Below are 17,719 nucleotides of genomic sequence, written 5' to 3'. Positions count from 1 at the left end.
GATTTTAGGCAGAACTAAAGTGGATTTTTGTATATTGTGCACAAAAGTCTTCTGAAGCCAAATGATAAGTTTTGTGTGAGGAACAGATGAAAGTTATCTGCTCAAAATCTTCCTCTAAAATTCCTGAGCTTTAAAATTCATTCATGCATGTAGCATGCAACTTTAGAATTGTATTGCTCAATATATTACATCACAGAAATGTTGTGGAATCGAATCTTGCAAGTCTCGTAACTTGACAAAAGAGGTTCGAACTCTCAGGTGGAACACGTTTTAATTTCTTTCTTCTATTCACTGACAAATAATCAAAGCATGGAATAAGAAACGGGTGAGTAAATGATACCAAATTTTCATTCGAGTGAACTTTTCCTTTAATTTGAATTCATTTGTACAAGAAATACTGATCAGAAAGTCAGAACTTTACCGTGATTTATAATGCAAACCGTATGTGTTACTGTACCTGCTGAATCCTGCTTCTTGGAGACTTTAGCATCTTTGCTCTTCTTTGATTTCTGCAAAGTAAGAAAAAATAAGAATAGTTTTTAACACAAAAACAGTGCTTTTAAAAATGAAGTGAATGTTTTGTGCTCGTTCAGTCGGTTTAGCAGTTTCATTTCCTCTGCTCTCAGTGAATTAGATTACGGATATGGGTTTGCATTAATGGTGGTTTTTAAATCTCATTTCCCATCAAGCACATCCCAAACAACACAGTAATTCTACACCAGCAAAGCATCAGTTTACTTTCGCAGTTTTAGCCTTTGTTCGGCGCTCCTCCATGGCCTTCTGCAGCTTCTCCACTTCCTCTTTAGTCCCATTCAGAACCACAAGGTCGTCTTCTTGGAAAGGATCTCCACACTATAAAAAAAACAAAAAAAACACAAGAACATGAAAGTTTAAATGAATGACAAATGTAATTATTTAAATAAACAACTGTTTTTGGCACACAAAATAAAATAAAAATAAAAACAAAATAAAATACCATGGTTTACCTCAATCAGTTTCAATCAACCACTGAGATCACGGTGTTCTCTGATACAACTAAAGTGCTTGTGTGTTAAGGTTTGACTAGTCAGTTATTAGCACACTGTAGAAAAATTGTACAAATAATGACATAATTATTGACTTGAGGCATGAGCAACCTTTACCACTGGGCTCAAACTTTGCTAAAATGTTGTACGAGACTAAACGAGGCGTATGATTCATTCAAAGTTATGCTATTTACACATGGAAATATATTCATGGCACTGTCTTGGAGAGAAGAAAAATCAATTGTATCAGAAGGGATTTGCATTGCATTTTAAAACAGTAGAAATTATAGAGCAATCAAACCTGGCATAAGATCTAAGCAATAGATAATACAGCTTTACTGGAAGATGACATAACCTATTTGTCTCAAATTGCCCAAAGTTACTGGCACACAAACATTGATAACTACTATAAAACAAACCTCTCCTGAAGGAAATAAGATGATCCTATGTAATTTGGTGAAAATACACACACAACTAGTCAATCTTTTGGACATATCTACTCAGACTTAATTATTTTCCACACTAGTAGCACAAGTCATCAAAATATTATATAATGGAAGTATATGAATTCTGAAGTCACCAAAATGTAATAATAATAATAATAATAATAATAATAATAATAAGTCACAAATAAGGCTGGGTCTCGTTTGAATATTAACAATTCCGAATGCGATTCTGCTTATTGATTTCGATTCTTATCGATTCCTAATTTCGATTCCAATAAGGTAAAAAAATACCTATATATATAATATATAATATATTAATATTAAAAATAATAATAAGATATCATTCACATTTATTCTAAGTCTTCTAGAAAAACATTTCATTGTAGCTGAATATGTTTAAAAATACCATAGAAAAAATAACTTCGAGCATTATTAGAGACACGTAAACACTCCGTAATTAAAAAAAGAACAAATAAACATATTAGCAATCTCACAAATAAATACAACTGAACAAAGATATGATTGAAACAAACAGTGTTTTAAGATTTTCTGTAACTGTATTCAAATGTAAAATAAAACTTAAACTGATTTGGCTTAGTGCGATTATTTCTTATGTGCAGCTTGTCAGTGAAGCACGGCTCTGTGATCAGTAGTAAATGCTGTTCCATCTGAAAGCACTGAGTTTGAGTCGCTTATAAAGTGCATTTGAAAAAGCAACTGGGCATTTGGTCCTGTAAGTTTTTAGTTTATGTTAATCTGCATCAATGCACTTATGTTGTTTATTATGATCAGAGCCGGACAGTAACGGAGTACATTTACTTGAGTACAGTACTTAAGTACAATTTTGAGGGATCTGTACTTTACTCGAGTATCATTTTTGGGGAGTACTCATGACCTTAACTTATTGTGATGAGTTAAAGTCAATGTAAAAACACGTTGTCATCATTTAATTTTTCACAGTGTGACATATTTGAAGTTATATTTCAAAATGAGATACTTGATATTTCCAGGTTTTCCATGAGAGGAATCTTCCTCAGCCTATATTATATTATTTCTTTAGGCCTGCAAGACTTTCTTTAAATAAGCTTTATATGTAACAGCTTCCTTAAACATGTCCCACAGAACATGTGCATTCTGACAGTAATTAATACAAGGCATTTTAAAGTTTGACTGACATTCTAGGTATGCATTTCTCAAGCTTTCTCACGCACATCGCTGTAATTGCTGACACACACACACACACACACGTTGTTTTCATATTTTATGGGGACTTTCCATAGACAATGATTTTTATACTGTACAAACTGTATATTCTTTCCCACTAAAATAACCCTACCATTAAAACCTGTTTTACAGCGTCTTGGACAACTCTTCTGATTATTCTTTTCACTCCTCTATCAGAAATCTTGCGAGGAGCACTGGTCGAGGCAAATTTATGGTGAAATTATTGTCTTTCCACTTCCGTATTATGGCCCCAAAAGTGCTCACTGGACCATTCAGAAGCTTAGAATGGCGCCTATAACCAATGCCATCATTATGTTTTGCAACAATTAGGTTGTGAAAGGTCTTGAGACAGCTCTTTGCTTTTACCCATCATGAGATGTGTCTTGTGTGACACCTTGGCAATGAGACCTTTTTGTAGGCCATCATTTGGGTCTGAACCAGCTGTTATTAATTTCCACTGACAGGGGGCTGGATTGCTTTTTAATTACTGTAAGTTTTCAGCAGTTGTCTTGGCTTTCCATGCCTTTTTGCGCCTCCCTTTCTTCATGTGTTCAATACTTTTTCACATTATCATTTCACATTATTACACATAACTTAATTTCTGAACTTATTTTTGTTTGTTTCTTTGTATGTATGGCTTACTTGGGTTGTTACCAACATCTGGTGACAATTTCATGTCAATAGCACCTTTGGAAATATATTTACTGAGAAAAATGATGACGTGTTCAATACTTATTTCCCCCGCTGTATCTAAATAAAGAGAGAGAGTTTTACCTACAAATTAACAATTTGCCTGATGTTGTTTCAAGGTCTATATTATGGGAAGCATTGAAAGCATATTTACATGGCAAATTAATATCTTTCTTTTCTTATTCTAAAGAACAAATAACCATGAAGCTCAAAGATACTTCAGATGCAATGAGCAGCACAGCCGTATGGCCATATACCAGACCTGACTTATATAAAGAGACTGCATCTTCAAACTGAATACCTAATATGAAGAAAAAAGGTTGTTAAAAGACAAGTTCTCGATTTGACAGGGTCCTCTTCTTGTGGCAGTTTATAATGAATCCTTTGCTAGTGGATGCTTTCCTCCAACACTCACACACGCTTCACTTTCTTTTCTTCGAAAAGATAAAAAAGATCCTACCCTTTGTCAGTCTTACAGGTCATTTTCACTTTCATTTTCAATGTCGACTTTAAATCATAGTTGGAAGAACGGGCTCTAAACTCATTGCAAGGACTTATTGGTTAATAAAGTGATCAAATGGCATTTATTCATAGTCGTAACACTTTTAATCATTTGCATCGTCTTTATAATGTTATATAAACAAATACTCAGCCAGATGAACATGAAGTTATAATCGCTCTCCATGCTAAATAGGCATTTGACAGGGTAGAGAGGACCACTCTTAAACAGTTTGGCTTTTCAGAAGACTTCAATTCTTAAATTAGGTTGTTAAATGCTTCCCCAGTAGCTTCTGTGTGCACAAATTATACATATTCTGAGTATTTCCCTTTGCAGAGAGTCACCAGACAGGTGTTTTTCTCCCCTTTGTTATTTGCAATTTCGATTAAACCCTTGGCCGTAGCACTTTGTCAGTCTGGTAGCTTTACTCGGAATGGGATTGAGCTTTAAATTTCATTATATACAAATTATATTTTGCTATATGTCTCTAATCCAGATCCATCAGTAGCCCATATTATCTAAATTTTAGAGGAGCTTGGAATTCTCAAGCTATAAGCTCAACATGCATAAAAGTGATTTATTCCCAGTCCGTCTCTCCGCATAGATTATTCCTCTATCCCGTTTAGAGTGGTACATGAGGGTTTTAAGTACTTGGGTATACAAGTCACACACAATCATTTACTGATTTGTTCAAAGCTAACTTTTGCCCGCTCTTAGGTCGTTGTAAATATGATTTAATGAAGTGGTCCAGTTTACCTTTGTCTTTACCGTGTTAATCTAGTTAAAATGTCAGTTTTGCCATGCTTACTGTACTTATTTTTCAAATATTCCTACTTTTATAAGAAAGAGTTTCTTTGGGATAATAAAACCTCTTGTATCAGAAAGGCCTTTTCTGATCAATATCTTTCAAAATATGATGGCGGATGGCATTTCCTAATTTCTTATGTTATTATTGTGCAAGTACTGTTCAGAAAATGATATACTGGGTGACTGACCTAGACCCACAAAGTACTCCAACTGTGGGTGCAAGGAGAACAAACATGTAGTAAATTTGGTCTTCGATAATTAGTTTGCACTTCACTCCCTTTGATAGCAAACACATACATATATAAGATCTCAAAATCCAGTAGTTGCACACACTATAAAAATGTGTCTCAGTTTAGGAAGCATTTTGGCTTGCATTCAGCCTCTATTTTGGGCCCTACTGCTTATTTCCTCCATCCTATGTTGATTCCGTGTTTGGGAAGAGAATGGGATCAGGCTTTTGAAAGGTTATTATTTTTAATAACACTAGCTCTTTTGAAGATCTTGAATGTCGTTTTGCTTTGCCAAGATCCCTTTTTTTTTTTTTGCAAATCAGAAGCTTTATAAAGAAAGGATTTAACTCCATTCCAGGGCTACTCCCTTCCTCGCCCACTGAAACGTTGCTTGATTTAAAGCCAAACAGAAAGGGGCTTATTTCATGTACATGCTCTATTATATCCTCTATAGATCCACCAAATTTAGATGGTATTCGAAGGGCCTGACAGAGTGATTTGGGCATAGACTTTACAGAGAGAGAATGCTAGCCTGGAAATCCAGACCCAAATCCGAAAGATTAAGGGTCTGGCATTGAGTAATGAAACTCGCCCAACTCGAGGGGCGGCACCAAGCATGCATTTGAAAATCTCACTGCATGCAATTGGATAACACTACGACCAATCAATACACGGGGGTGACGTATCCAGAGCCTCATACGCTTAGCTACCAGCGGAGCTAACTGGTAGATTAGACTCTCGCCGTATCCGGTCGGCAAAACTGCAAAGGAACAATTCGAGCGCCGTCTTCTGTTCCTCTTTTAGATAAAAACCCAAGTCTAACTCGTTCATTGTAGCGGCCAAAGCAGTTTCAAACAACTGGTGTTCATCCATAGCCATCTTGCAATGTTTACTAATGACTTCGACGTCGCAGCGCTGTCGTCATCTCGCCTCTGGCCCGCCTATATCAGATACACCGATGTGATTGGTGTAGCTCGGCTACAAGGGCATAGTTAATGAGCATCATTACTCGACGCCAGAGTCACTCGCTGAGCAAATTCAAATTGTGCAAGACAGAGTCTAATCTAATTCAAGATACTCTAAAGACAAACTCAAAACTAGCTAAGATTTATCCCAACGTTAGTTCTGCATGTAGTAGGTGTTCGCATTCACCCGCCACAACAGCTCACGTTTTGTCCTATAATAATAATAATATCTATGTAATTCCTATTAATCCTGAGTTCTTAATAGCTATTTTTGGCACTAGGGCTGAGGGCATAGAACTTAAATAGAGCCTGATCCTCCACTCCCTTCCACTGTAATAAAATTAAATGCCTTGCCAAACTCTTTTGGCAAGGCATTTAACTTTATTACAGTGGAAGAGAGCTGATCCTCCGACACACAGTAAGAGAACTCAGTTCGGTATCCCGTGCTATTCAGTATGAGAGGCGGCTTTCTGTGCGCACGTTTTGGATGTGACAGAAAACAGCGCACGAGTCTTCTTGCGCTTGACTGGTTTTAAAATGCACACAAAGGAATCGATAAGATCAATAATTCCTGACTAAGTAAGATTACAGAATTGGAGTTGATATTACATTCCCAACTCTAGTCACAAAATGGGTCAAAAAGCAGATGTTAAAATGTCGTACAAAGCAGGTAATACCTGCTATGCCTGAAAAACAGAAAAAAATGTTTCACCAATGACTAAGTTCACTGAAAGCCAAACACACACACACACACACACACACACTCATGAATAATGTGAGGAATTCAGCAGCAGCCATTGTCTTGCACACAAGCAGTTCTGGCAAACACAAAAGCGCTAATCTCTCTCGCTGATCAGCAAACACTGGCTGTCGGCTCTTGGGCTCACAACAGGTCACATCTCTTCTCTCTCTCTGAGCTCAGGTGGGAAAAAACAAGGAGGTAATGCTATCATATTTATCTGAAAACCAAGTGCCTGGCAAAGAGAACAGGAGGCGGACAGAGCAAACGGAGATGAAAAGTATGAAGGTAAAAACGGAGAGAGAAACAAATCTGCAACACATCTGCTAAACAAATACTAAATCTGGGTGATGCTTTAAAACTAAACTGGCTAATGCTTTAAATGGTCAGTTTCATGTTGATTTCACTTTTTTCCTGATCATATCGTAGTCAATTTAGTCAATGCACATTATTCCAAATTGTTTTGCGATAATGTACATTTTGGTCTTTAATTTACACAAAGCTAATTCATAGGGACAGCTGAAGTAGTTGTATGGGATATTTTTACAGGGCTTTTTTTTTTTTTTTTTTTTAAAGCTTGACAGTCAATGTTCACATTCAAAGATCAAAGATTGCACTTCAATGATATCTTATTGAGTGTTGTACTGTTTTATTGTTATATGCGTATTTAGATAACCGGGCCGCCTATCTTGACCAGGACACTCCTGTAAAAGATATTTTAAGTTCACCTCCTGGTTAAATAAAGGTTAAATAAATGACTAAAATACTGACAGAATTTAAATTTTATGCATGAATCAAACCAATTAGCAACTTAATCCCCCAAAGCCGTTCACTTGGCAACTTGGCAAGCCTGAATCCACGTAAAGTTGGACGTGGATAAACCAGTTCTGCTCAACACAACAGGTTACAGAATGGGTTAGACATTGTTAATATTACACTGCCATTACCGTTACAAGCATTCTTCTGAGAAAAGAAACGTGGGAGTGTTAAAGACCAAAAGAGGTGCAAATTACGGCTTGAGCTGGACCAACCATTTTTCACCTCCAACCATTTTTCACCTCCTTACGCTCCTCCTCTCCTCTCACGGGGAGTGTTACCGAGCAGCCAAAGCACACAGTCGTGGGAGGACAGTGTCGACATCATAACAACAGCGGCTCACACCCGAAGCCATTTCCTCTCAGAAAGGCAGATGGCACTGACAGTAACTGCTTACATGTGGATTTCTAATCAAGGTGGAGCACGTTAGATAGAGGTAATGTGGAAGTCGGCGTCCCCGAGTACATCTGTGACTGCTTAATCACATTTCCCATTAACAGGAGTGGATACGGCTTGAGCTAAAAGGTAGGGTTCACTGAATCATGGATTTGTTGGGCTGTGTCTAAAAACACTTGCTTATGTTTCAGAAAACCAAAACATGTAGAAGAGAGACTGTGTGGAGGTTTTGTTTTCCTTGTAACTACAAATAAATCTAAGAAAAAAAAAAAAAAAATCTGGCATTTAATTTGATATATAAAAATACATAAAAATGTTAATCTGCATTTAAAGGCTGGCTATTAGTAAAACGACAAACCGAAAACCTGTTGAAGCATAATGTCTTTCCATCTGCATGAAGTTACCATTCTGCTGATCTTTGATTGTACATTAACTTTTGTAAATTTAGCAGGTGCTTTACAATCTAACAACTACTCAGACAGCTAGAAAAATGAATCATGTTTCAACACAAAGCAAGAGACTGACTGCATTACCAATAAAAATCTAGCACAGCACCAGGTGTTTTTCTTTTCAAAGTGTTGTCAATAATATAAATATTTTGACATGTATATCTGAAACAATTCCAGTAGTCCTTTTCTGTAGTATCGATACACTGATACCAGCTGTGCATTCTCGCTCTCCGATGGCAAATCGACACACACCAGCCTGCTCTAACATCCTCTCTCGTTCGGCTCATTCGCTACGGTTTAATAGTGCTTGCATTGTGCATCGTTTTAGTCATTCACGCAAGTTTCGTGCGCGCACCACTGATCTATATAAGTGGTACTGTGAGAACAAAATGTACTTCTTTTTCGTGGCGTATTGTGGTCAAACACATAAAAAAATGCCTGTCTTGCTGGGCATTCAGGTACATACAGTCAGTTCTGGAACGTAAATAGTTGCAAACTAAATCGCATGTTGTGTAACTTCCTAAACTATTTGATTCCTTTCATTTCTGTAGTATTTCTTACCTGAATATACGATACGGTCAGACCCACCTGAAAAAACTTAAAGCCATGTTTACTTATCTTGTCTCTTTATTCTATTGTATTTATTTGCGCTATCATTTGCTATTTGTTCTAATTTTATTACTGACTGCTTACTTGTCTTTTTTGGTAAATGTAAGTCACCGATTCAAATAAAGCTTCCCTGTGTGGTGTGTAAGCTATTAGAACAAAATTACCCAAATTATCAAAACATTTAGAGATCTGCATGTCGGTATATATGACAGTTTTTCCAGTGGTATTAAAAATGGTAACAAATATCAATATTTTTCAAGGTATCGTATCGAATTAGGCAATTCCAGTATCGTACCAACACTAATTCAAAGTGCCTGAAACATACATACAGTACTAAGTTCATTTTGCTGGGTACGAGTTTATAGTTCAAGTTCATGTTTCATCTAAACATTGCCTTAATTAATCATTCCGAGATATAAAATGGCTTACTTTTGAAACTATAAACATTTGCTTTAGATGTTTCAATTTACTGAGCAACTATTACAAAAAAAAAAAAAAAAAAAAAAAAAAAAAAAATAACAAACATCAACTAGTGGTGTTCTCAATTCTTAACCCTCAAAAATCCACGTGACAACATCAGCCAAAACCCACTGCATCCTTCCTGCAATTCGGATGTTTTTGCTGATTTGACACACTCTACACAATGAGAAACAGCAAGCATTAATAAGCATTCTGTGCAGAACAATTAGTTAATCCTTCAATAATAAAATGTATTGATAAAATAGTTGATTAAAGTGTGATCACAATGGTCTGTCGCTTCATCCCTCATCCCTTCATCTCCAATCTTTGATTTGTTATTTTGTTCATCGCAAACAAAACACCCTTACTATATTGTGACGTTCACTATCGGTCAAAAGATATCATCATATTAGAATGATTTCTGAAGGATCATGACTGGAGTAATAATGATGAAAATTCAACTTTGCAAGACAGCAATAAATCACATTTTACTGTATTTTCAAATAGAAAACAGTCGTTTTAAATTATATTATTTCACATACAGTGCAATGCATAAGTTAATATACCCATGCTAAAGTTGACTAAAAAGAGGAATAAAAAATCATATTTTGGAAATTGAACTTAATGCCTTAATTTAAAAAATTAGGAAAAATCCAACCTTTAAGGACACCAATTTTCTTTGTGAATGAATAATGTATCGTACATAAATAAATGTTCTTCCTTAAAATACATGGTGCATAAGTTAGTACACCCCTATGTTAAATTCCCATTGAGAGCAATGCAAATCAAACTAGATTTTAGGCTAACTGAAATAAAACCATGCCAATCTCTAGGTATGGTGAAGGCTATGTGATGATGTGGGGCTATTTTAATTCCAAAGGCCAAGGGAACTTTATCAGGATGCATAGTATCCTGGATCCATGAAGTAACTGGCCTTTAAAAATAAAAATCTGCCTGCCTCTATGGGAATTTAACATAGTATTTTAAGGAAGAACATTTATTTATTTACGATACATTATTCATTCACAAAGAAAATTGGTGTCCTTAAAGGTTGGATTTTTCCTAATTTTTTAAATTAAGGCATTAAGTTCAATTTCCAAAATATGATTTTTTATTCCTCTTTTTAGTCAACTTTAGCATGGGTGTATTAACTTATGCATTGCACTGTATATTACTGTATTTTTTAATCAAATAAATGCAGCTATGGTGAGCACAGTCACACCTTCTAAAGAAATGTTGCGTCATACAGTGCTATCATCGAAAATATGTTCTTAAAACCATTTTTTCAATCCGCTGGATGGCTTCAAACTAGAACTGATTTTGACAGTCATAGCCATATCTTAAACTTCTAAACACTACATGACGCTGATAGAACAGTGTGTGCTTTTCATTCTTTAATGTGCCAATGGACCATGTCAGCGTGCTATACAAGCCCCCCCCCGCGGGTTCATTAAACAACTTACATTACCAAGACAAAACTGATATCCACAGCTCCTTTGTGTCCAGCAACTGGGACCTTTACCAGACCTCGTGGTGAACGCAGCTCTCTGGGGCGCTATTAAAACGAACCCCGAGGGTTTCTGTGCTTAGAAAGGAGTGACACAAGAGAGTTATATCCAAGGGGAGAAGATGTTCGTCCTCTCACTGAGATATTTTATCACTATGCGTCATCATGAGAGATAAAAATGCTCCTGAGTAATGAAGACACCCTGTTCAAAAATACTGCAGATGTTTCTTCATGTACTTAATGATATAATTACTTCTGCTCATGAATTCACAAAACAGCTTAGAGGAGAGCCCAAACACGCATCTACTCTAAAGCTGCTTGGGAGTTTAATGTTCGTTATCCATCCAGATGTTTAAACCTTAGAGTTAGAACTACTTTTCTAGGTGGAAAGGGAATTATATAGATTGCAATTAATGTTTTAATACTGCCCCCTTGTTGAGATAATTGCTTCTCTGATTATTTTGCTCTTCTGTTCTGTTTTAGGAGGTCTATAGCTGCTTTTCAGATGTTGGACTATTATGGTCCAGCTTGAGAACACCAAGTGCAGTTTTCTCATCTGCCTTGGAATCTGTGTCCTAATATGTTCTGCCATCTACCTGAAAGCCAACATATCCAATGTACCTGTTCCTACAAATAACAGCCAATCTCTGCCAGCCTCCAAGACCTGTGATATTCTTCCACCTGCAACTCTTGGGTTTCAATGGCAGCGAAAAGACTGTAAGAGAATCAGCTATGAGCCTAAACCAGACTCAAACTGCACTCGACTGCAGTCAGAGCTACACTTTATTATGGCACCGCTGAGCAAAGAAGAGGAAGACTTTCCTTTGGCTTTCATCATCACGATACACAAAGAGCTGGAAACGTTTGTGCGGCTACTGAGAGCCATCTACGCGCCGCAGAACGTCTACTGCATTCACATCGACGATAAAGCGCTGGAAGAGTACAAGACAAGCGTCAGAAGCCTATCTGGGTGCTTCCCGAACATCTTCCTGGCGTCCGTCAGCGAAAAGGTGACCTATGCTGGCTTTTCCCGTCTGCAGGCTGACATCAACTGCATGAAAGACCTGGTGAAGTCTCCCATAAAATGGAGAAGAGTTATAAATTTGTGCGGCCAGGACTTCCCCATCCAGAGCAACCTGGAGTTAATACGGTATATCCAAGGATCTGAATGGAAAGACAGGAACATGACGCCGGGAGTCAAGCAGCCACCCAGTATGAAGCACAGGACAGTGTTTTCATATGTTGAAAAGGGCAACCATGTGGGAACAAGGGCCAAAGGTCCAAAGAAGGGACCACCTCCACACAATCTGACCATTTACTTCGGGACCGCTTATTACTCTTTGACGAGACCGTTTGTGGAGTTTGTCCTCAGCGACCCAGTGGCCAAAGACTTGCTGGAGTGGTCTAGAGACACCTTCAGCCCAGATGAGCATTACTGGGTGACGCTAAACCACGTGAAGGGTAAGCCAAAATGCAAAAATGAGGTCAAGTCAATAGCTTCAAAGCAGCTTCACAGCAATAACCAACTAATGATGCAAACTTGATCAAATAGAAAGACAAATTCTGTTGTAAAGCAGCTCTAAAAAGATAATAGTGTCTATTATTCAGCTCAAGCAGTTCAGCGTTGATTCAATTCAGTTGTGTAACAGTCAGTGCTGAGAAATGTTTCAGTTATGAAACAAATTTAATTCAGCCATAAAGTAGCTCTAAAAAAAAACAATAATGCCATCACGCAGCTCAATTTAGTTTAAGTGTTGCTCTCATGTGATAGTGTCAGTGTGGTCAATAATTGTAAGACTGGGTGGTTTTTAGATGCATGTTAGTTCCAGCAAGTGATCAAGCAAGATATGAGAAGTAATACTGATGACAGAAAACTGTTCAGAAGCACATCATCTCCAAATCATAAAACTCATCTTCCATGTTTTTTTTTTTTGTGTGTTTGTTTTAGAAGCACCTGGCAGCCACGTAGACGGCGGATGGGAAGGTAACATTCGTGCAATCAAATGGAGGGACCAGGAAGGAAGATCACACCAGGGATGTAAAGGTACAAACACTTCTTGACTAAAACAATGGATTTATAATCAAGTGGTGGGATCTTTAGGCACCTCACGATCCGATCCGATTCTGATTCCAGATTTACTATCAGCTTGCGCCAGCACAAACCCTCCTTTGGCGTTAAAAAACCCCGAAAAGTCAGGATTTAATAGAGAAATGCAGTGAGAAAATGAATGAAAAGGTGTGGACAGGTATTTTTGCAACTGAACTTATTGCATATGCATAGTTTACAGCAAATTAATGGGCGGCAAATTAATGGGCGGAGAGCATTTAAATAAATCATGCAACGTGATTTGCAATAGTCAATTTGCTGGTATTTGTGGCATTGACATGCTGCTATAGGAGGAGAAACCGCAAGAGAACAAGAGCGTGTGAGAGACTTTTCTCCACTCGTGTTCATTTACATTGAATGCCAGAGGAAGATGTTATCCGAACATATCGTTTGGCAATCCACGTTATTTTTAATGTGCCGTGCATGTTGTTAGTAGATTTCCTGCAACTATTATCATCGCCTCTACTCTTTTTAAAGTTAATTTGCGCTGCTCTTGGGTAGACTGCGTTGGTTGTAATGGAAATTAGCAGCTGTTATCTTTAATTTGTGCATCATCAGTAGATCCACCGCAGAACTTTCCACTGCAATCTGTTTATGAGTTTGCAATCTCACGCTAATTTGCTCCGTTTAGTAAATCTGGCCCCAGATGTTTTGTCCTGTCCTTAAGACATAAGTAAAAACTTTATATACATTAATTTTGCATCATAAAAGCATTTGGTGATGCAAGTGCATTTAACCGCTTAAATGCAGGCTTAAGTTTATGTAGGTGATGATGCATTGGAGAATAATTTTCTCCTACACATTTATTTCAGGCTGATCTAATTGAGTCCTTTGCACAGGCATCATAACATGACAACTTCCGGTTACACTTTATTTTAAGGTGTCATTGTTACAGTGTAATTATACATTTAAGTACTGAGTAATATTAATTAACTACATGTACTTACTATAGGGTTAGGTTAGGATTAGGATTTGGTTGAGGGTTAGTTGCATGTAATTATGCATAATTGTATGTTATTACTATGATAAATACATGTAACAAGGACACTGTAAAATAAAGTGTTACCAAATAAAGTGTAACCCTTTATTTTAAGGTGTCATTGTTACAGTGTAATTATATATTTAAGTACTGAGTAATATTAAGCAACTACATATGATTAGGATTTAATTTAAGGTTAGTTGCATGTAAAATTTACTGTCATAAGTACATGTAACAAGGACACTGTAAAATAAAGTGTTACCCAACTTCCCAATACCAGACTTTATTTTCCTGAGGTAGACATAGGGTTGCAATTTCGTGTGAATGGATATAAAAAAAAATCTGTTTGTTTCTACAGGACAATACATCAGAGATATCTGCATTTTCGGGACTGGCGATTTACCATGGATTATCGAAAAAGATAGTATGTTTGCTAATAAATTTGAGACCGCAAGCTTCCCAGAGGCCGTGGATTGTCTGGAACTGTGGCACAGGCATAAAGTTCTCCAGCAAGCGTCTGTTCCCATTCAGCCATCATGGCGTCTCACCACAGAGGTGGAAGTCAGCAACAGCACTCTCACTTTAACACCGGAGGACTGTGTCTGACCAAGCATCACAGAAATGACAGAGACAAGTCACAAAGAAAGAAAAATTTCACACTGTTTACAGGCTTTTCAACTTCTGCATGCTCACAAACCTGAAAAACCAGAAAATGTCAGTTCCCCTTTAGGTCAAACTACCATCACCACATTGTGCATGGTAGAATTGAAGGATTAACAGAAACATTTTTTGCTTTAGAGCGTAAATGTGTCATGACAATATTCACGTCACGTGGCAGTGCAGCTCATGATGTTTAAATGTTGTAAACACACTGATTGTTATGTGAGTGTTGAGTATTGTGGCGTACCGTTAGTAATTTATTTTATTTATTAACTGCTGTATATAAAGCACTGTTTCTCAATTTGATAAACTGTACAATTCCTTTGAAATGAAATCTCTATTGTGAAATTATGATTTCAACATTGTTCACATATTTTAGCGCTGTCATTCAACTGAAGAAAGCCCAGCTGTATACATCAAGCACTTTCATCTCCACTGTGGTCTTAATAAAATGTGCCTCTTTAGTGACTTGGACAGAAAATTCTCTGTTACAACATGGAGCCAATGCAAATTACTTAAACTAGGCGATGCTGAAAGAGGAACACAATACAGCCATTAAAATTTACATCACAACCACTGTCAGACATTTAGTCAAACAGAGTCATGGTCAGAATTATTGGCACCCTTGGTAAATATGATAATCAAAAAAACGTATTGTTTGTTTTTCTCTAATACACGCTGGCCACAATTGTTGGCACATCATTTCCTCTTCATAACTACACTTTTTAGCACATCAGACTAGGAACATGATTTTATCTAGCCATGACTTACTGTTTCTCACAGGAGTATACAAGGAAACACAAAGGCCAAATTCTCTTAATCATCCATCAAAATAAGTAAAACCACAGAAAATAGTTCTGATGTGCAGCAAAAGATTGTTGAGCTTCACAAAATAGACAGTGGCTGGAAGAAAATAGCTATAAAGCATTGAAAATTCATCAGGGGAAATAATTAAGAAGTTCACCAATCAATAGGAAATGTTACAAATCTGCCTGGAAAAGAAGAGTGTCTGTATTGTCTTAATGCTCGCCAAAGAGTTAAAAAAAAAAAAGTACTGCATTCCCACTGTTAAATTATATAATGTACATAGCAGAAATTGGTGAAATTGTGGGCCAATTTTTCTGACAGAGATCCTGGACATCTTGTTCAGATACATGGCATCATGGATTGAAATAAAAATAATGGGCCGTGGTTGGATCTTCCACCAGGACGATGATCCAAAACAAACCTCAAAATTAATAAAATAATTGGTCACTTGGTCAACCTTAAAGGGATACTCCACTTTTTTTGGAAATAGGCTCATTTTACAACTCCCCCAGAGTTAAACAGTTGAGTTTTACCGTTTTCGAATCCATTCAGCCGATCTCCGGGTCTGGCGGTACCACTTTTAGCATAGCTTAGCATAGATCATTGAATCGGACAAGACCATTAGCATCTCTCTCAAAAACATGACCAAAGAGTTTCGATATTTTTCCTATTTAAAACTTGACTGATTTTCTAGGCTGATATGGCTAGGAACTATACTCTCATTCCTGCGTAATAATCAAGAAACTTTGCTGCCGTACTAGGAGTCCAGCAGGCGTAATGATATGACGCAGCGCCCGAAAATAGGTCTAATAGGTTAGACAAACTTAGTCCCGGTCACGTTGGAAGTTACAGAGCTGGGGACTATCTTCAGGCGCTGCGTCATATCATTACGCCTGCTGCACTCATGGTACGGCAGCAAAGTTTCTTGATTATTACGCAGGAATGAGAGTATAGTTCCTAGCCATATCAGCCTAGAAAATCGCAAGTCTTAGTACACGATGTAACTACAGAAGAGTTTTTTTTTAGAGAGATGCTAATGGTCATGTCCGATAGGCTTGGGCGGTATTCGAATTTTGATACCGTCAAACCTCCTCCCTATTTTACCGGGGTATACGGTATTACCGTGACTAATTAAAAATTATGACATAATGGGCTCAGACGGCGTCACCAAACTGTTGGCTTGTGCCTACACCATTCAGAAACTGAATGCCAGATCGGGTAAAAAAAAAAATAAATAAATAAATCAAGCCCAACCCGTGCACGTTGTGTCTGAGTCCGGCCGACGGCATTAACTGTTATTACGAGCCCGAGCCCACCATTATTCAACATAATATCTGTGTGCGTGCAACAAGCAAGTAGTGCCTTTGTAATCCGGTGACGCATGTCCATTGATTTTTATTAATAAAACTTTTCTGCAAAGATGGAAGTTGACGATCGCCATCTCTGTAGTGAACGCGCCTATAGAGAGAAATGCTTATCATTACACAATCAGCGAGTGGCCTTTTTCTTTTCGTTTTGAATTGTTTCGTTTAAAGAAATTGACGATCGGCATCTCCGTAGTGAACGCTATAGAGAGAAATGCACACCATGGATTACAGAGAGTAGACTAGTCTATTTATTTTCTTTTTGAATTGTTTCGTTTAATGAAATTGATGATCGCATCTCCGTATGAACGCGCATAGGGAGAAATGCACATCATGGATTACTTAGCCTAATCAGTGAGTAGCCTATTTCTTTCGTTTTTAATTGTTTCGTTTAAAGAAATTTCAAGCTTTATTTATATATATTTGTCATGTCTGTGAGGCATAGCCTACACTGAGTTTCGGTTAATTTATGAGATTTCAATGCAAGTGACCAGGCATGCCCATCATGTCATGATTATCCAGACAATTGGTTGATGAAAAATTTCTTAAAATTAAGATAAAATATATACAAAACGAAATTCGTTTTAAAGAGGCCTAGCTTTACAAAACGAAATTTATTGAAGTGGTCAAATCGTCCGACTCCCGATGCATCCCATCTTATTTGTGCTGTTCACTTTTCATAATCAACAATATGGAAAAAATAACATTATAATATTTTAACAAATACGAAACTTAATGCGCTTATTTAATGAACCCGAGAACAAAATGCGTCCTGGCAGCAGTGAGTGGACGGTTGTTTCGGAGATGCGACATTGATTTAGAGGTGTTTACATCTCTCGTAGCCTATTTACCGCCTCTCCCTTCTCATTCGGTTGGAACCAGAAATATTGGCAAACTGCAACCACACATAAGCATTTTTTAGGCAATAAATAAATTATATA

At 37.2% G+C, this 17,719-nt stretch overlaps 2 protein-coding genes across 5 annotated transcripts in view; one reads left to right on the top strand and one right to left on the bottom strand.

Moving 5' to 3' along the window:
- Window positions 1–17,719, bottom strand: part of rtf2 (replication termination factor 2) — a 45,419-nt gene that overhangs the window by 14,197 nt on the left and 13,503 nt on the right. Inside the window, exons 6-7 of the mRNA XM_084425432.1 lie at window positions 739–852; window positions 458–509 (exon numbers count right to left, since the gene is read on the bottom strand). Coding sequence (XP_084281558.1) covers window positions 458–509; window positions 739–852 — 166 coding nt within the window. The remainder of the gene's footprint in view (window positions 1–457; window positions 510–738; window positions 853–17,719) is intronic.
- On the top strand, window positions 201–15,075 carry gcnt7 (glucosaminyl (N-acetyl) transferase family member 7). 4 transcript variants are annotated; one of them, XM_084425430.1, is made up of 5 exons: window positions 297–325; window positions 6,809–6,913; window positions 11,345–12,322; window positions 12,810–12,905; window positions 14,306–15,075. In XM_084425430.1, the coding sequence occupies exons 3-5, from the start codon at window positions 11,380–11,382 to the stop codon at window positions 14,551–14,553; spliced, it is 1,287 nt and encodes a 428-aa protein (XP_084281556.1). In that variant the 5' UTR covers window positions 297–325; window positions 6,809–6,913; window positions 11,345–11,379; the 3' UTR covers window positions 14,554–15,075. The 4 variants fall into 4 exon arrangements, with proteins under 4 accessions (XP_084281555.1, XP_084281556.1, XP_084281557.1 ...); XM_084425429.1 differs by lacking the exon at window positions 6,809–6,913 and having other exon boundaries at window positions 201–325; XM_084425431.1 differs by lacking the exons at window positions 297–325; window positions 6,809–6,913 and adding an exon at window positions 7,741–7,877.

The sequence above is a fragment of the Rutilus rutilus genome (assembly GCF_951802725.1).
Source record: "Rutilus rutilus genome assembly, chromosome: 12".
Taxonomy (NCBI): domain Eukaryota; kingdom Metazoa; phylum Chordata; class Actinopteri; order Cypriniformes; family Leuciscidae; genus Rutilus; species Rutilus rutilus.
Note: the sequence above shows the minus strand (reverse complement) of the source record. Positions and strands in the feature narration are given on the sequence as shown.

What these genes read in the sequence shown, in the direction of transcription:
- gcnt7 (XM_084425429.1), top strand. Translation starts at nt 11,380, where the DNA reads ATGGTCCAGCTTGAGAACACCAAGTGCAGTTTTCTCATCTGCCTTGGA. An exon ending in GACGCTAAACCACGTGAAGG is followed by an intron (nt 12,323 to 12,809) that starts GTAAGCCAAAAT and finishes TGTTTGTTTTAG; the next exon opens with AAGCACCTGGCAGCCACGTA. An exon ending in ATCACACCAGGGATGTAAAG is followed by an intron (nt 12,906 to 14,305) that starts GTACAAACACTT and finishes TTGTTTCTACAG; the next exon opens with GACAATACATCAGAGATATC.